The 14984-nt window shown below is 35.6% G+C and overlaps 1 protein-coding gene across 1 annotated transcript; it reads right to left on the bottom strand.

Annotated features, from left to right (window-relative positions):
* Nucleotides 1-1894: 1894 nt before the first annotated feature.
* LOC121984885 (amino acid transporter AVT6B-like) lies at nucleotides 1895-13828 on the bottom strand. Its single transcript, XM_042538053.1, has 6 exons — nucleotides 13408-13828; nucleotides 12768-13304; nucleotides 4167-4319; nucleotides 3843-4046; nucleotides 3006-3471; nucleotides 1895-2315 (listed from the first exon to the last, which is right to left on the bottom strand). Exons 2-6 carry the CDS (start codon nucleotides 13189-13191, stop codon nucleotides 2189-2191), a joined length of 1374 nt encoding a protein of 457 aa, XP_042393987.1. The 5' UTR covers nucleotides 13192-13304; nucleotides 13408-13828; the 3' UTR covers nucleotides 1895-2188.
* Nucleotides 13829-14984: the final 1156 nt, after the last annotated feature.

The following is a 14984-nucleotide window of genomic DNA, read 5'->3' as shown; positions in this document are numbered from 1 at the left end:
TCCCCGGGATCTCGCATGATGGGAACTTCGTGCACCGGACTATTTTTTTTTTTTATCAATCTCTTAAGATTTTTCCATCACTTGCGAGACATTTATTCATCTTTGATCTATCTAGACTTCTTCTATAAACATTTGTTAGACATCCAGTGTATCTTGATCTAGTTAAACTACCACTGTCAATATATATTGAATTCTTCAATATCAAATGTCTAGTCTATCTGACTCAGTTGAACTTCTCATCAAGCAAGTGTTTATTCAATCTTAAGCCATTTGAATTTTTTATTGGCAACCTGTTAAACTTTTATCATTGCCAACGTTTGTTAGACTTTCACGACTGTGAACTTTTACCACTGCCAACACTTGTTGGACTTTCACAATTATTAACACGTACGTATTAGACTTTCCCAATTAGCAAGTTACTTTGATCCACTTGATCTTCTTCCATTATCAAATAACCACTCAATCTTAACCTACTTAATATAATCAATAAACATATTGCTCAAATATCAAAATACAACTCTTAATCAACCTGACCATAAATTGATTGCACCAACATTTAGTTCTTGACTTGTTAAGACTTTATCATGTGTAACATCTGATCCTCATCATGCCTAATATCTAGTCATCATCTTATTGTTGGGACTTCATCGTACCTATGATCCAGCTATTGACCACTGGGACTTTAACATATTTAGTATCCGGTTCTCAATCTATTAAAACTTCAACATGCCTTGCATTTTATCCTCATCAACCTAGTAGGACCTCATGGCGCCTAGCATCCAACCCTCAACTGTGCATGATCGCACCAACATGGACTTACTTGAATCAAGTGTGAATCCTTGAAGTGATTTAAAATCACGGATGCTCATAGCTTCAAAGATTAGTTCAAAAGTATTAAGTTTTGCTTGTTGCGATCTTGAGCTTATTTGGGGTAAATTAATTGTATTAATGGAATTTAACTTCTATACAGATTTTGTTATTGTTGGAGCTTCATCCTAAGCCCTAGATGGGGTTTAATAGCTTGTCTCAAGGTTTGGTGATGTCCCTTAGTATTGGATTGTAAAATAAGCAAAGACGAACCTTAACACGCCTTTAATTAAATGCTGGTAGATGAAAACCAAATTATGGTTAACACTAATTTAGCTATTAAATTTTTATTGACCAAGACTGGATAAGTGTCAACCAATCCTAGACCATTATAATGTTGAATCTCTAACAAGTATATTTTGTATCATAATTGACAAGTGTATTTTTTATTTACACTAATGCAAGAAAATCATTATTGAGACTTTGTTTAAAAAGTATTTTGATATACATTTTGTAAGAATTTACATCAAAACATCTTTAGTGATCCCTCTCTTACTCATAAACTACTTATATCTATTTATTAACATTGTACTAATTTTCTAATTTAAATCAATTACATATTTTGACAATTTAGTTGATCATACTCATCATGCACTTGAATTCAATCTTGTGTTTGAATTTATATTGTTATAAGAATTGGAAGTAAAATTATTTATATTGTTATAAGAATTGGAAGTAAAATTGCGCGAAGAATGTTCACACATGCCTCCTCCTCTCCCTCTTTCTAATCAAGCAAAACTAGCCTCCAGAGTTATGGTGCAACGGTAAGAATGCTTAATTATCTCCTAGACATCCATGATTCAATTCTTAACTATGACATATTTACAAGTTTTTTTTTTTTCCAAATAAGACTTATACAACTAAGGAATATTGGACTTCTAGGACGCCCACCGCAAGTACTTTTCAATTTACCCCGTTACCTAACCTGGTTAATTTTTTTTCTTCTAATCAAGCAAAACTAACCTGAGAAAGAAAAGGAGATTGTTGTGTCTTCATGGAATACAGTATCAGTTTGAATAAACCAATGTAAAATCCAACTGGGATTACATTAGTTTGAGCTTGGTAATTACATGGATAAAGTACCTAGTTTAGTAAATCAACATAATTTCTATGCCATACTTAAGCATAAGGATAATCCATCCTCATACAAGGAATATCTTGTAATGCAACATAAATCAGTTTACAACCACCATTTTCCAGAAGCCATGTTTGTCAAAATTACATTGCTCTATTATGGCCACCGCTGAACCTGACATCAATGCAAGCACAATAATGGAAACAGATGCAATTTTAGACCAATCTTTATATCAAGAGATTGAGACTATGGGTTCTTTCTATTTCGCAAGAATATATCACTGTAGATAGCCACTGAACTTGATGCCAAAGCAACGACAATCATGAAAATAGCTAGAACTTTATCACCCCTAGTTGCTACGCCATGAGGATCCCTACAACAATCATCACGAGTTAGGAGCATGCATGATGGTTCCAACACAAAAATATTAACTGTTGAAGAATACTTAAAGATAAATTTGTAGATTATACTTTTTTCCTAATAGTTTAAGTTTATCCAATAAGTTATCTTTAAACATTATATCATAGCACAAATCCATGAGTTTGAAACTGAATATATCCCCCTCTTCACTCCTCTTATATCTGCTTCTTCATTTGATGGCACATCCTAAGCCTATTTGTAAAGCACTGATTGATCCATGATCACTAACTTGAACAAGAAAGGCATGCCCAAGAGTTCAATGTTTAGAATTTATTTGAAAACAAAATCATACTGAAATGAACGTTTTTTTTTGTCAGTTCAGGTTTTGTAAGAAAATATTTACAGCTGGAATCGTTTTGATAATTCAAGCCAAACAAAACCAGGAAGCCATTTTCATGAATTTTGAATATATTAATTGTATGCCTCCTTTGGTTCAAAAAGAACAATACGATCCAATTAAATAATATTTACATGTATTCAGTTACACCAAGTTTCAATTTGGTTTACTTTAGATCAAATTGGATCAGTTTAAACCGAATGGAAGTCTATGAATTAATTTATGGTTAAGCTTTCTATATAAATGGATTCAAGATGAATAATTAGTTAATTTGTCAAGAGTATAATGGAACTGCAGTATCCTTACTTGAGAATAATGGAGGCTGGAAAAATGAACCCAATGCACACTACAGCTGTTGCACCAATGATCTGAAAAGCATCCCATATGCTAGGAACAAAGTTTGCAGCCAAGTATATGACTGCAAGGAGGAGGATAGTTATGGAGGCAAACCTTCGGTTATCTGAAGCTAATGGAGTAGCATTATGGAAGAGAAGGCCATCCAAGTTGAGCCGCAGTGAAAAGAAAATCACAGGGTATACAAGCATGACATGCAGAGAGTAGCTCACTCGGACAGCATCATTGACTATAGAACCATATGGAATGCCAATATCAGAATCAAAATTTGCCAGCACGTCATCAAGGGTGGATTCTCCAAAGAGAAGGAAGGCAAAGAAGCTTGTAGTAATGTAGATAGCAGAGCATAGGGCTAGTGATATCCGAACCACTCGGTGAATTTGAGTAGAGCGATGAAGTTCATTGTCAATGCTGTGAACTGTAAGCACAATAATTTTTTCCTCATAAGAGTTGCAAGCATAAGCCTATTTGTTAATCTTTGCATGATGCAAAATGACTTCACATATACCAAACAGGTTTATTAGACAAGCAATATGTTAGAATGTCATCGACTGATCAAGTAACTCAAGCATATAGCCTGAAAATGAGCTTCATCAGCAAGACAAAGAACTTTGATCAATAACATTTGTCATGTAAGATAAATTGTCCATAAAGTGTATTGAGAGACTACACTCAAATAATTTTAACTAAGCAAGCAAAACAACAGAGCAACAAGTTATCCAATAGATACTACTAAAGTAAACTATGGTGACAAACTAAAAATAGCAGATTGATCCTCCGAGTACTTACCATTGTAATGGCAGATATATGAGGTGGCAATAACAGGGACCACTGTCAAAAGTCTCAAGATTGATGGCAGATCAGTCAGATGTGGAAACAATTTTGGCATCTGTATGGTCCCATCTGCTAACTTAAAGATGGCAATCCCAGCAGTAATAACAACAAAAAATATAGCAAGAGCAACTGATGCAGCAGATGTTATTCGCAATGAATCTGCAACACCACAGCATTAGCTACTGAGCAAACATTGATGACAATACAGTGTTGCATTCTAATATATGAATAGTGTGTTCTGAATGGCATGTTGGAGAACTTGGGTAAGACAAAACATACCTATTCTTTTAAAACATGTCAAAGGAGCAAAAATAGCAACTGTAGTGACAAGTAGAACTAAAGCACGGGAATTCCACCAATGTACTCCAAACCATCCTTCCAATAAGCCAAAATGATGGACACCACCAGCAGATGTTCCAGAGAGTACATCACCTTCCCAAAAATGAACGCAACTCTTCAACAATATGATTCTAACCAACAAATTAAATCAATGAAGTTGCTGTGGATTAGTTGTACACGTGGCTAGACTATCATCAGGAAGATCTAAACAATTTCTCAAGAGGCTTGCATTCATCTGTCAATTATGTCACTAAAGGTGATTACAAGATCTTTTTTTCCTCGTTTTTATGAAAATTTACATGGAAGCAAAGCTCTAATAGGCTGAAGGCAGATTTTGAACAAAGGAACTCATTAACAATTTCCCAGGTCTATATCAGCTTGGTAATCTGACACTTGAAGGAATTTTCCTAAGCATGAATTTCCCTACTCGTAAAGAATCAAACAATTCTAACATAGGATTTTTTCAAAGATTTATAGCATAATTGCAAAAACACATAAATTGCATAAGCGAAATAAAGCTATAAATCCAAACCTGAATCAAGGTTTGAAGCCATGATCTTAAAGTCACCAAATCAACCTAATGATCAAGAAGCAAAACAAAAGAGGGCTTCATCTTCCATAGAGGTTAAGGCAGGGGCAACCGTATCTCCTTTCCGGACGGAACGGAAAAGAGAGACAAGATTATCTTATGGGGACCACAACCTTTTATATAGCTTTAAAACCTGAATCCGTTATCAGCCCATCAATAATAATGGAAAAATAGGTTAAAAGATTTCTACACACATAATGTCCACATCCATGAAATCAACCCATATATTAAACCAATAGTTAGATCACTTTATTGGGCAAATTCTTTATGGTAAATCTGTGTGTTATAACATTAACATGTAAGCCCACCTAATAGAGAAATAAAATCCAATAATCTTCCACTTGGGTTACATGTGATTCCGTATATAACACACAATTAAATTCCTTAGTTGAGCTCAACAATGTCACCGAATGGTAAAAACACCTCTTAAAACAATTTGGTCCATTAACTCCACTAGTATAGGACTAAAGTGGCTTTTATTATTGCACTTGTAACAAGCCCAAATAGTAATCACAATACTAATATCACTAATGACATAGATCTGATGTGGATATGTAGCATGACAATTACATAGAATATGATCGGTACATGCCTATTCTCAACTAGTCCTCCTAATAACTCCAATGAGTCCAAATCATATCTACAAACACTTATGCAAAATTGGTAAACCATGCTTTATACTTTGACTCAAAAGAGAATCCATATTATATTTACAAACATTATATGTCAATAGTAAGTCATGATAATCTTTATTTCAAAATGTCAAAATAAAAATACACATGTATCTGTAAACCTTAGTACATACAAAAACCAAAATAAACATGTGTCCATCAACATGGAACATGAAACACCAAATACAAACTCTCACTAAATGGATACTTCATCCAAGAGAAGAACCTCATATTCATCACATGATGAAACACCTTGGGCTGTAAGTCCTTGATAAGCGGATCTGTCAACATAAAATCTGTGCTAATATGCTCAATAGAAACTTGACCATTCTGAATTCTTTCTTTAACCGCCAAGAACTTGATGTCGAAGTGCTTAGACTTCGACGAGCTACGATTGTTCTTAAATATAACTCAATGGATTTATTATCATAGTTAATTCTCAATGGCCTATCAATGCTATCAATAATCTACAACCCCATGATAAAGTTTTGTAGCCATATATCCCTTGATTGGATGCCTCATAATACGCTATGAATTCTGCCTATATGGTCGAAGTAGCTATAAGTGTTTGTTTAACGTTTTCCCATGATATAGACCCTCTAGGCATCATAAAAATATAAGCTGAAGTGAATCTCCTACTGTCCACGCATCCAACAACACTGGAGTCTAAATATTCAATCTTCTCTGGGTGACCTCACCTAACCTCCGATACATGAGTATGAAATCCTTTGTTCTTTGCAAATACCGCATGACTCTCTTTACGACTTTCCAGTGATTCAAACTTGAGTTACTCAAATATCTGTCCAATATCCCAACTATGTACACTATATCCGGACACGTACATACTTAAGCATACATAAGATTCCTTACAGCCAACACATAAGGGAATTTTTGCATTGCCTTTATTCCAAATTCAAGTTATGGACATTGTTGTAAGTTAAATTTGTCACCCTTTAACACAAGTGTGTCACCACAATTCTGCATGTCATACCCACTAAGCACCTTTTCAATATAGACCTTTTTTGAAAACCCAAGTGTGCATCTTGAACAATCACGACAAATCTGCATATCTAATACAAAAGATGCATCACCAAAATCCTTCATTTCAAAAATGACAAAGAAAAAACTTGGTTTCATACATCAGACTATTATTATTACTTGCCAGCAATATATCATTCACATACAGAACAAGTATGATGAACTTGCTCCTACTAAACTTGATATATATGCATTAATCAACAATTTTCTCCTTAAAACCATATGAAGAAACCACTTGATCAAATATTTGGTACTACTAATGGGATGTCTGCTTTAGACCCTAAATGAATTTTTTTAATCTATATACTAGGTGAGTCTTTCAACTGAAAGTCGTTCGATTATACTATGTATATAATCTCACTAATTTCTCTATTGAAAATGGAATCTTTATGTTCATTTGATGCAACTCTAAATCATAATGAGTTACAAGTGTCATGATTTCCTTAAGGGAGGTTTCGTCGAAATTGATAAAAAAAAGTCTCTTTGTAATTAATATTCTCTTTCTGAATGAATCCCTGGACAATAAAGAGAGTCTTATACTTTTCAACATTGCCTTTCAAATCCCGTTTGGTTTTAAAAAAAAAATTTACAACCAACATATTTCACTTCTTTAAGCAATTCTACAAGTTCTCAAACGCCAATGTCTACCATAGACTTCATCTATTCCTTCATGGTTTCAATCTACTTTTTAGGATTAGGGCATTTTTTTTTGACTTCATGGAAAGATGTAGGATTACTTTCCAACCCTATGTCAAACTAATGCTTTTGGAGATAAACATAATCAAGTGAAACTGTTGATCTTTTTCCCTAGAAGATCTCTTTAAAGACACTTGCACTTGAGGTGACTGTGGCATCTGCTCAATCATAGGAGGCAATACCTCAACTTGAGTTGATGGACCTTCTATTTGTGTTGGAGGTAGCACAAAAATATCTTGGTTCACTACTCCTTCAGGATTTGCAATTCTAACAATTTTAGGAATCAATATCCTATTACTACCAATTGCAACAGTAGTAGTAACCATAGTAGGATCACTAATACATTCCTCTTCAAAATATATTTCCCTTAAATTTGTGCTCCCATTATCCTTAATAAACATGGCATTTCCCATCTCGAAAAAAAACTATTTGTGGTTTCCTTTCATTAAGCCTAAGGCCTAGCCTAAGTTAGACAACACCAAACATATAAATGTATAATGCTAGATCTTTTACTCGTCCATAACTCATATGGGGTCTTTGTCATTGTTTTATTAGATATTTTATTTAGTAGCAATCTTTAATATCTCACAGCATAAGGACTCTGGAAAAGACAAAAAAATCATCGTACTTCTTATCATGTCTTTTAGGGTTCAGTTTAGCAACTCAGCTACATCATTTTGACTAGAAGTCCTTGACATAGTGTATTGAGGGACAATACCACATTCAACAAGTATTGTGCTAAAGGAAACCCAAGATTTTATTCACATGATCCATCGTATTTGTCATAATATTCATCACTATGGTCAAATTTCATGACCTTAATCTTCTTGCCTACTTGATTTGCAACTTCAATTTTGAAGAGTTTGAACACGTCTAGGAATTGTGACTTCTCAAGAGTAAGGTACAAATAGTCATATCATGAATAGTCATCTATGAAACTAATAAAATATACTTGACCATTCTCAGAAGCGTTAGAAAATGATTTGCATATATCCATATTTATTAGTTTTAAGACTTTATTACACTGATTTGCACTCTTATTCCTTTTGTTAGTTGTTTGCCGTTTTAATACATTCAATACATATATTAAAGTATGATATATCAAAGAATCAAGAATTCTTTATAACATTAACCTTTATAGGCATTATTTGAATATAAATCCTAAACGTCTATGGCACAACATGAAAGAATTTGTATTCGTCAAATTATGTTTTGTGTCACTTATATGCATTATTTCATTGTTAGTAGGAGTTATGGTGTTCAATTTGTATAGTTTATTAACCAAGGAACCAATATCAATCAAAATTGAATTTTAAAAAATATTAAACATTCCATTTCCAAATGAATAAAAATATCTTGATTTGTCCATGTAAGAAATCAAAATCAAATTTTGTTTAAAAGGGTACAATAAAGTATTTTGTAAATTTAGAAATACATTAGTTCCTAGATAAAGCCTAAAAATACCAATCACTTCTACCCTACCCTTCTTATAATTTCCCATATAGATGTATCTTTCACCATCAATTGGCAATCGACTCATAAAACAATCTTGCATAGGAACACTTATGTAGGTAGTAATTCCCTTGGGGAATAAAATCCACCCACCTAGAGAGGTTGCTCGGTTATCATGATTTACTTTCTTCATCTCTATGGGGCCGGTGGTGAGGGTAAGGGGCACTTGGTGTGAGCGAGTCACCTTTTTTCCACTTATGTAGGTAGTAATGTCCCCCCTCATGTAAGTCCTAAATATATATGTAGATGTATATATAATCAAATAAATGTAACAATCAAAACAAGGTGCATATATGTGGGCCCTTAATGAGATACCAAATATAATGTTGCATTTAATCTTTGGATTAAAATACAACTTGTTAGCAATACTCTCTAAACATAGCTAAAAAATGCCCTTAATCAGTAATACAATGTCTTCCTTTGGATCGACATATTATGCCCGTGATTCACCAAAATTTAACTTTATATGAGTTACCTTTACATATATTCGGTCTAAAATGATTTTCTTTTAGGCCAATTACCTTTAGTGTGAATATACTTCTATTTACACTAAATGAACTGAATTTACCTAATAGTTCTCACTTAGTGATAATATTAGTTCAACTTAATAACATTTGTGCATTAGATACATAAGAAAACCTAGAAAATAGAATTAAACAGAAGTATTGATGGATCTTTGATGGCAGTTTGTAATCAGTCAAAAATTTCAATCAACTTAAAAAACTTGTGTCCTCAACCCCATGAACATCATGTTGGTGTAGGGAGCGCCAAATAGTCAAACGTTTTGATGTTGACAAAAAGTTCAAAGTTAAGTTTCATTATGATCTAATGAAGGTTGGCTAAATGTGTAGGTAGCTCAACCAGAAAGTCCTAGTGGGTCAAGTTGACTAGATATTAGACAAAGCAGAAGTCCTAATGGACACTAGGCAAAGGGAAAGACCTAGTTGCGGCTAAAAAAGGAAGTCCTGTGGGACTGGACAAGGAAGTCCTAGTTAGTGGGACTCAGCAGGAAAACTAAGTAGATCAAGTACACAAAGAGGAAGTCTAGACAGGTTTGGAGGATCAGACATCTAGAAATTTGATGAGTCTAGAAGACTGGACATCAAGAGGAAGCCCTGGGGTCAGAGGATTAGATGTCGAGTAGAAAGTCCAAACAGGTTTGGTGGACGGGATGTTTGGCAAGTTAGGTAACTTCTCTCGATCTAACCTAGGGTTTCATTTGAAATCCAAAAGTCAGGACCGAACAGTCTTGAGACTGTCAAATTATTTCCGCCTTTATGTTATTATTATGCATGTTGTACTAACTCCGTAGTGCAAGAAGGTGGCCGAAGTCAGGGATTCCAGGCGCTCGGAAGGGATCCAAGCGCCTGGAGGTCCGGACGACCAAATGGATCCAGGCGCTCGGAATGGCCTAAATCCAGCCACGCGTGCAGCTGAATTGGAATGCTCTGGTTGGCTGGCACACGTCAACATCCAGGTGCCTAGCCAGGCGCTCGGGAAGGGATAAAGGTGACTCGGATAGAGCTTCGCCCAAGTGCAGCCACGTTAGCGGTCCAAGCGACTGGGAGTGGTCCAGGCGCTTGGAGTTGGATAACTTGGCGACGAAGGTGGATCGGATAGACCTCGGTTAAGACGCCTGGAGCTGGTCCAGGAGCTTGGAATGGGATATAAAAAGACACCTTTAACTAGAAGCACATAACCATTCTTATACACTCAAATGTTTCTCGTGCTGCTTCGAAACTTCGTTACGACACCAAAGTACTCTGATAACAATGATCAAGCTTCGATTCCTATTGTTGTCGATATCTTTTATTATTGTGCATATTTGGATTTGTGTAAACTTGTCAAATCTTTAGTGAATTGTCCAACGTAAGTGATCAACGATCGTGGGCCTTGAACTAGTAGCACAGGTTGTGAACCACGTAAAAAGAAAGTTGTTAGCATTGTGCTTGTTTCTCTTTTTCTATTCCGCTGCGTACTTTTCGAAAACCGTGAAAAAGCGACACGCGGTATTTACCCCCTTCTAGTGCTCTATTCGATCCTACACATCAGCTGACTAATATAAATCAATCAAGTGCTCTAGTCGAACTAAAAACTTTCTATTCTCAACTTGTGCCCAATAGTTGACTAGTTCTAATGGCAGTTGATTAACGACATCAGTTGGGTGCCCTAACCAATCCAAAAACACTCTGTGCTCCATCCTAAGCCCAACAATCGATTGTTGCTTTATAAAAGTTAACTAATCGAAATCAGTCGAGTACTTAAGTTGATTACCAAAGTTTCTATTCACTAGTTTAGGCACATAAGTCAACGGATGCATTAGTGATTGATCCAATGCATCAGTCGGTTGATCACAAGTCCGTTCGATTTTTACGAATCAAATGCGACGATTACAAAAGTTTTTATTCGCTATTTTGGGCACAGTAGAGCATTAGCGACTAATCCAATGCATCAGTCGATTGATCATGAGTCTGTTTGATTTTTAATGATCAAATGTGACGGTTACAGCAAAAAATAACAGTGGCTACTAAAATCCCGCCATTGTTCTTAACATTCTTCTCGAAAAACCTGAAAACTAGATTTTCCTATACTAAATCTCGATGAATTTGCATCATTCTCGCTAGTTAAAACAAAATCTAATATAGAACTATGGTTTAAAATCTTGAGTTGTGCTGAGGTTTTGATCCTGAATTGTAATGATATAGTTTCTGTACCGTATCGTGCCGTGCTGATATAGTTTTGATATTTTTTAAATATAAAATATATTAATTAAAAATAAAAAAATAATCGAAATATTAAATTTTATGCTACGAACTGTTGCCGCGACCACCTAGATTCAATTTTTTTTGTTTATTTTTTTTTTTAAGCTTACAGGCAGTTATGGCGATAAGATTTTGTGGGTTTAGATCGTGTCGTGCGGATATAGTTTGGTATTTTTTTAAATATAAAATATATTAACTAAAAATACAAAATTTAATCTAAATATTTAAAAATAAAAAAGTTAAATAAATAAATATACTAGTCCGCAGGCGGAACGTGTTGTTTTGCCTATATCAGATGAAATAGCTCGAGATTTTAAACTATGTATAGAACAAATGCAATCAGACAGAAATTGTTAAAAATTTTGCATCCTAATGCTATAAAATCAATGACACAACCTGTGACTCTAATTGAAGAAATTTTCGTAAGCATGAATTGCGTTACCGCATATGAATCTTAAAGAATCAAACAATTCTAACACAGGATCTTGTTATAAATTTATAGCATAATTGCAAACACAAATAAATTGCGGAAGTGAAATAAAATTGTAATTCGAACCTAAATCAAGGTTCAAAGCAATGATCTTCAGGTTGCTGAATCAACCTGAGGATCAAAAAGCAAAACCAGAAGCGGGCTTGATCTTTCGTAGGGGTTAAGGCATGGGCTACCGTATCTCATTTTCGGATGGAATGGAAAATAGAGCCAAGGTCACCATAACCCTATGGGGACCACAATCCTTTATATAGCTTTAGAATCCGAATATGTTATTAGTCCATCAATAATAACGGAAAAGCATATTAACCGGTTTCTACTCACATAATATTCACATCCATTAAATCTTCTCATATATTAAACCAATAGTTAGATAACTTTATTGCGTTAATTCCTTATAGCAAATCCGTATGTTACGACCTTAACATGTAACCCACTTAAAGGAGAAACAAAATCCAATAACACTTTCTAACAATATCATAGATCAAATTTAATTAGGTAAGTATGTAAACAAGTCAAAAAAAACATGTGATGAAATCAAGCCTTTTTTCCTTTTCTGTGTGCTTCCATCTTTTTTGAAATATACTTTTAACGTTATATTGAACAGAGAAAGATGAAATCAAGAAGTAGAGAATCCCAACAGCAGTAATTTGAAAATCCTAAAATATCAAAACATATTTAATATTATCAAATAATACCTAATCAATATCAGAGACCTCCAAAAAGACCTATATTCTGTGAAGAAAATAATATTAAAGCGTCATCCGATTTCAAATGGCATACCAATAATGATCATGTATACGGTCAAGATGCCTACATTGTTGAGGACCACTGTAGTCTGGAGCAATCTCCTCCCTATCTTACGGAATGCATCCCCCATGACTCCCCCATAAGTAGACTTATTTGCGGCACGGCTACATCGGATTAGCATCTCAATCGAAGCATCGGTGAGGATGGCAACAGATATGATCAAGATGATTCCAGGGACGAGCCCTAAGACTCTCATGGCGGCCGGCAGAGCCATGATCCCAGCTCCTATGATGTTTGTCGAGAGGTTGAACACCGCACCGGCAAACGAAGCTGTAGGGGACACCCGAGATGGTCGGCCGTCTTCCTGCTTGATTGATATCAGGGGAGCAGTAGTCGCAATACTCTCATCACTAATTTCAGCATGCTCTCGGGTTGTCTCTCTCGCTCCTCGTGTCATTAAGCTCAAACTCTTGAGCTAGTTCTTCCAAATAGGATTGGATCAAAAGGAACTCAACCAATAACGGCAAAGCAATGCACTAGATTCCAAAAATCAAGAAGAAAACTTCACTCCTGAAAGGATAGGGAACTCAGTTGGCGGAAGCAAATCAATCGTCCAAGAAAACTATGGAGACACTATAAATTAAGGATAAGGAGAACAAGATTGAAAATTTACCTTCTAAGGATTTGGTCGAACTCGCTGCAGCGGATGGAATTAAGGAAGAAAATCAAAACGGGAACCGTAGTTTTGTATTGATATAACTATATAAGGGAATTCCCAATTCGTCGTCGTAGTTGCGGCGCCGCCTTCCTGACCTCCTCTCTCATCTCTTACAGGAAGGTCAGGGTCCCAACACGAAACGGTTCCGTTTTCTTCACGACTTCCCCATTGTAATCGCAAAATGCGCTGTCGAGCGCTGCGAACTAGAGGCGCCCAAATTCTATAACGTGGCAAAAGATACTAACCGGTCCATCCCAAGGTTCTTCGTCAGTTCCACGCAGAAGCCAGCCTCCCATGGCTGGAAATCGATTTGAGTGCCCTTCCGCTAGACCTTATAGCGGCCATGGAATTTTATTTCCAAAAAGATAATTTTTCTAAGGATTGAATCCCTACTGTAATCTACCGTCCAAGAACTAACTTGCTGTATCATGGGGGTAGATTTCTCTAATGAAGGGGCTTGTCGTCTTTACCTCTCTCCAATTTAATAAAATTATCATGGAACATCTCTTTTTATTTTATTATTACAAAAAAAAAAAAAAAAAGGTAGATCCGCTATCTTAGCCTAGTACCGGCCTCACGGATATGGAGGGAGGTTCATGCAGGTACACAGGTCATAGGCGCATGACGGGGTAAACCCCAGGTCGTCAGTTCCTGAGAATCAACCCTTGGCTATTACGCCAGAGATACCATACGTCCACCGTCTGCGCTATGCTCTGGGAGCTTATTTTATTATTACAAGAATAACTTTATATTAGATCTTATCCTGATTCGAAATCCATGATTTGACGGTTCGAAACTATCGATGGGTAGATCGACCTTTAATCTTTACCATTTAAGACGGTTATAATTCATAGTTCAAAATCATTGATTCACAGGTTAATTCATGGTTTACTATGATTCTTCACGATTCAATATTATTATTATTGAAAAATATTTAAAATATTTATATATAGAGATGCATCCTTTATAATTTTAAAGAAATATGCTGAATCTTAGAAATATCATTATTAGATATAATTTTAAAGAAATATCCTGAATCTTAGAAATATCGTTATTAGTATTTCCTTATGTCTCAAATGTCGGAACTTGCTCAGATGCAAACCCAAGGAGAAGAAGGTTTATGAACCCACAATGAATTGAATGAAAAAAAAATAAGAAAAATCTAAATCGATAAGATGGATGAAAGAACCTTGACCTAATGCTTAAAAAAATATGAACCTTGGTATAGAAGGTAGAACATACAATAACCTTAGGATTGAGGTTGATCAGTCCTTAAACACCACAAGGGGATGTTTTGAGAAGTTCTAATTCAATGAAGAACTAATAAGTGTTGGTCCCCATGGGTGTTTTGATGTGATCAACCAAGTTGGTTAAGTCATGCTTTGTTTGATCCCTGTGTCTGAGTGTGCAGGAGCTTAGGAGCGCAGGAAGTCGAGTAGAAGACGCAGCTAGCGAGAAGGACGACACGGGAAAGGAGCCGACGGGCTCGGTGCGTCCGAAGGACGAGAGAGCTGCGGAAGAGTACTCCGGTG

This window comes from Zingiber officinale, chromosome 1B, assembly GCF_018446385.1.
Source record: "Zingiber officinale cultivar Zhangliang chromosome 1B, Zo_v1.1, whole genome shotgun sequence".
Classification (NCBI taxonomy): Eukaryota; Viridiplantae; Streptophyta; class Magnoliopsida; order Zingiberales; family Zingiberaceae; genus Zingiber; species Zingiber officinale.
The sequence above is the reverse complement of the archived record's forward strand: the minus strand, read 5'-3'. Positions and strand labels throughout refer to the sequence as shown.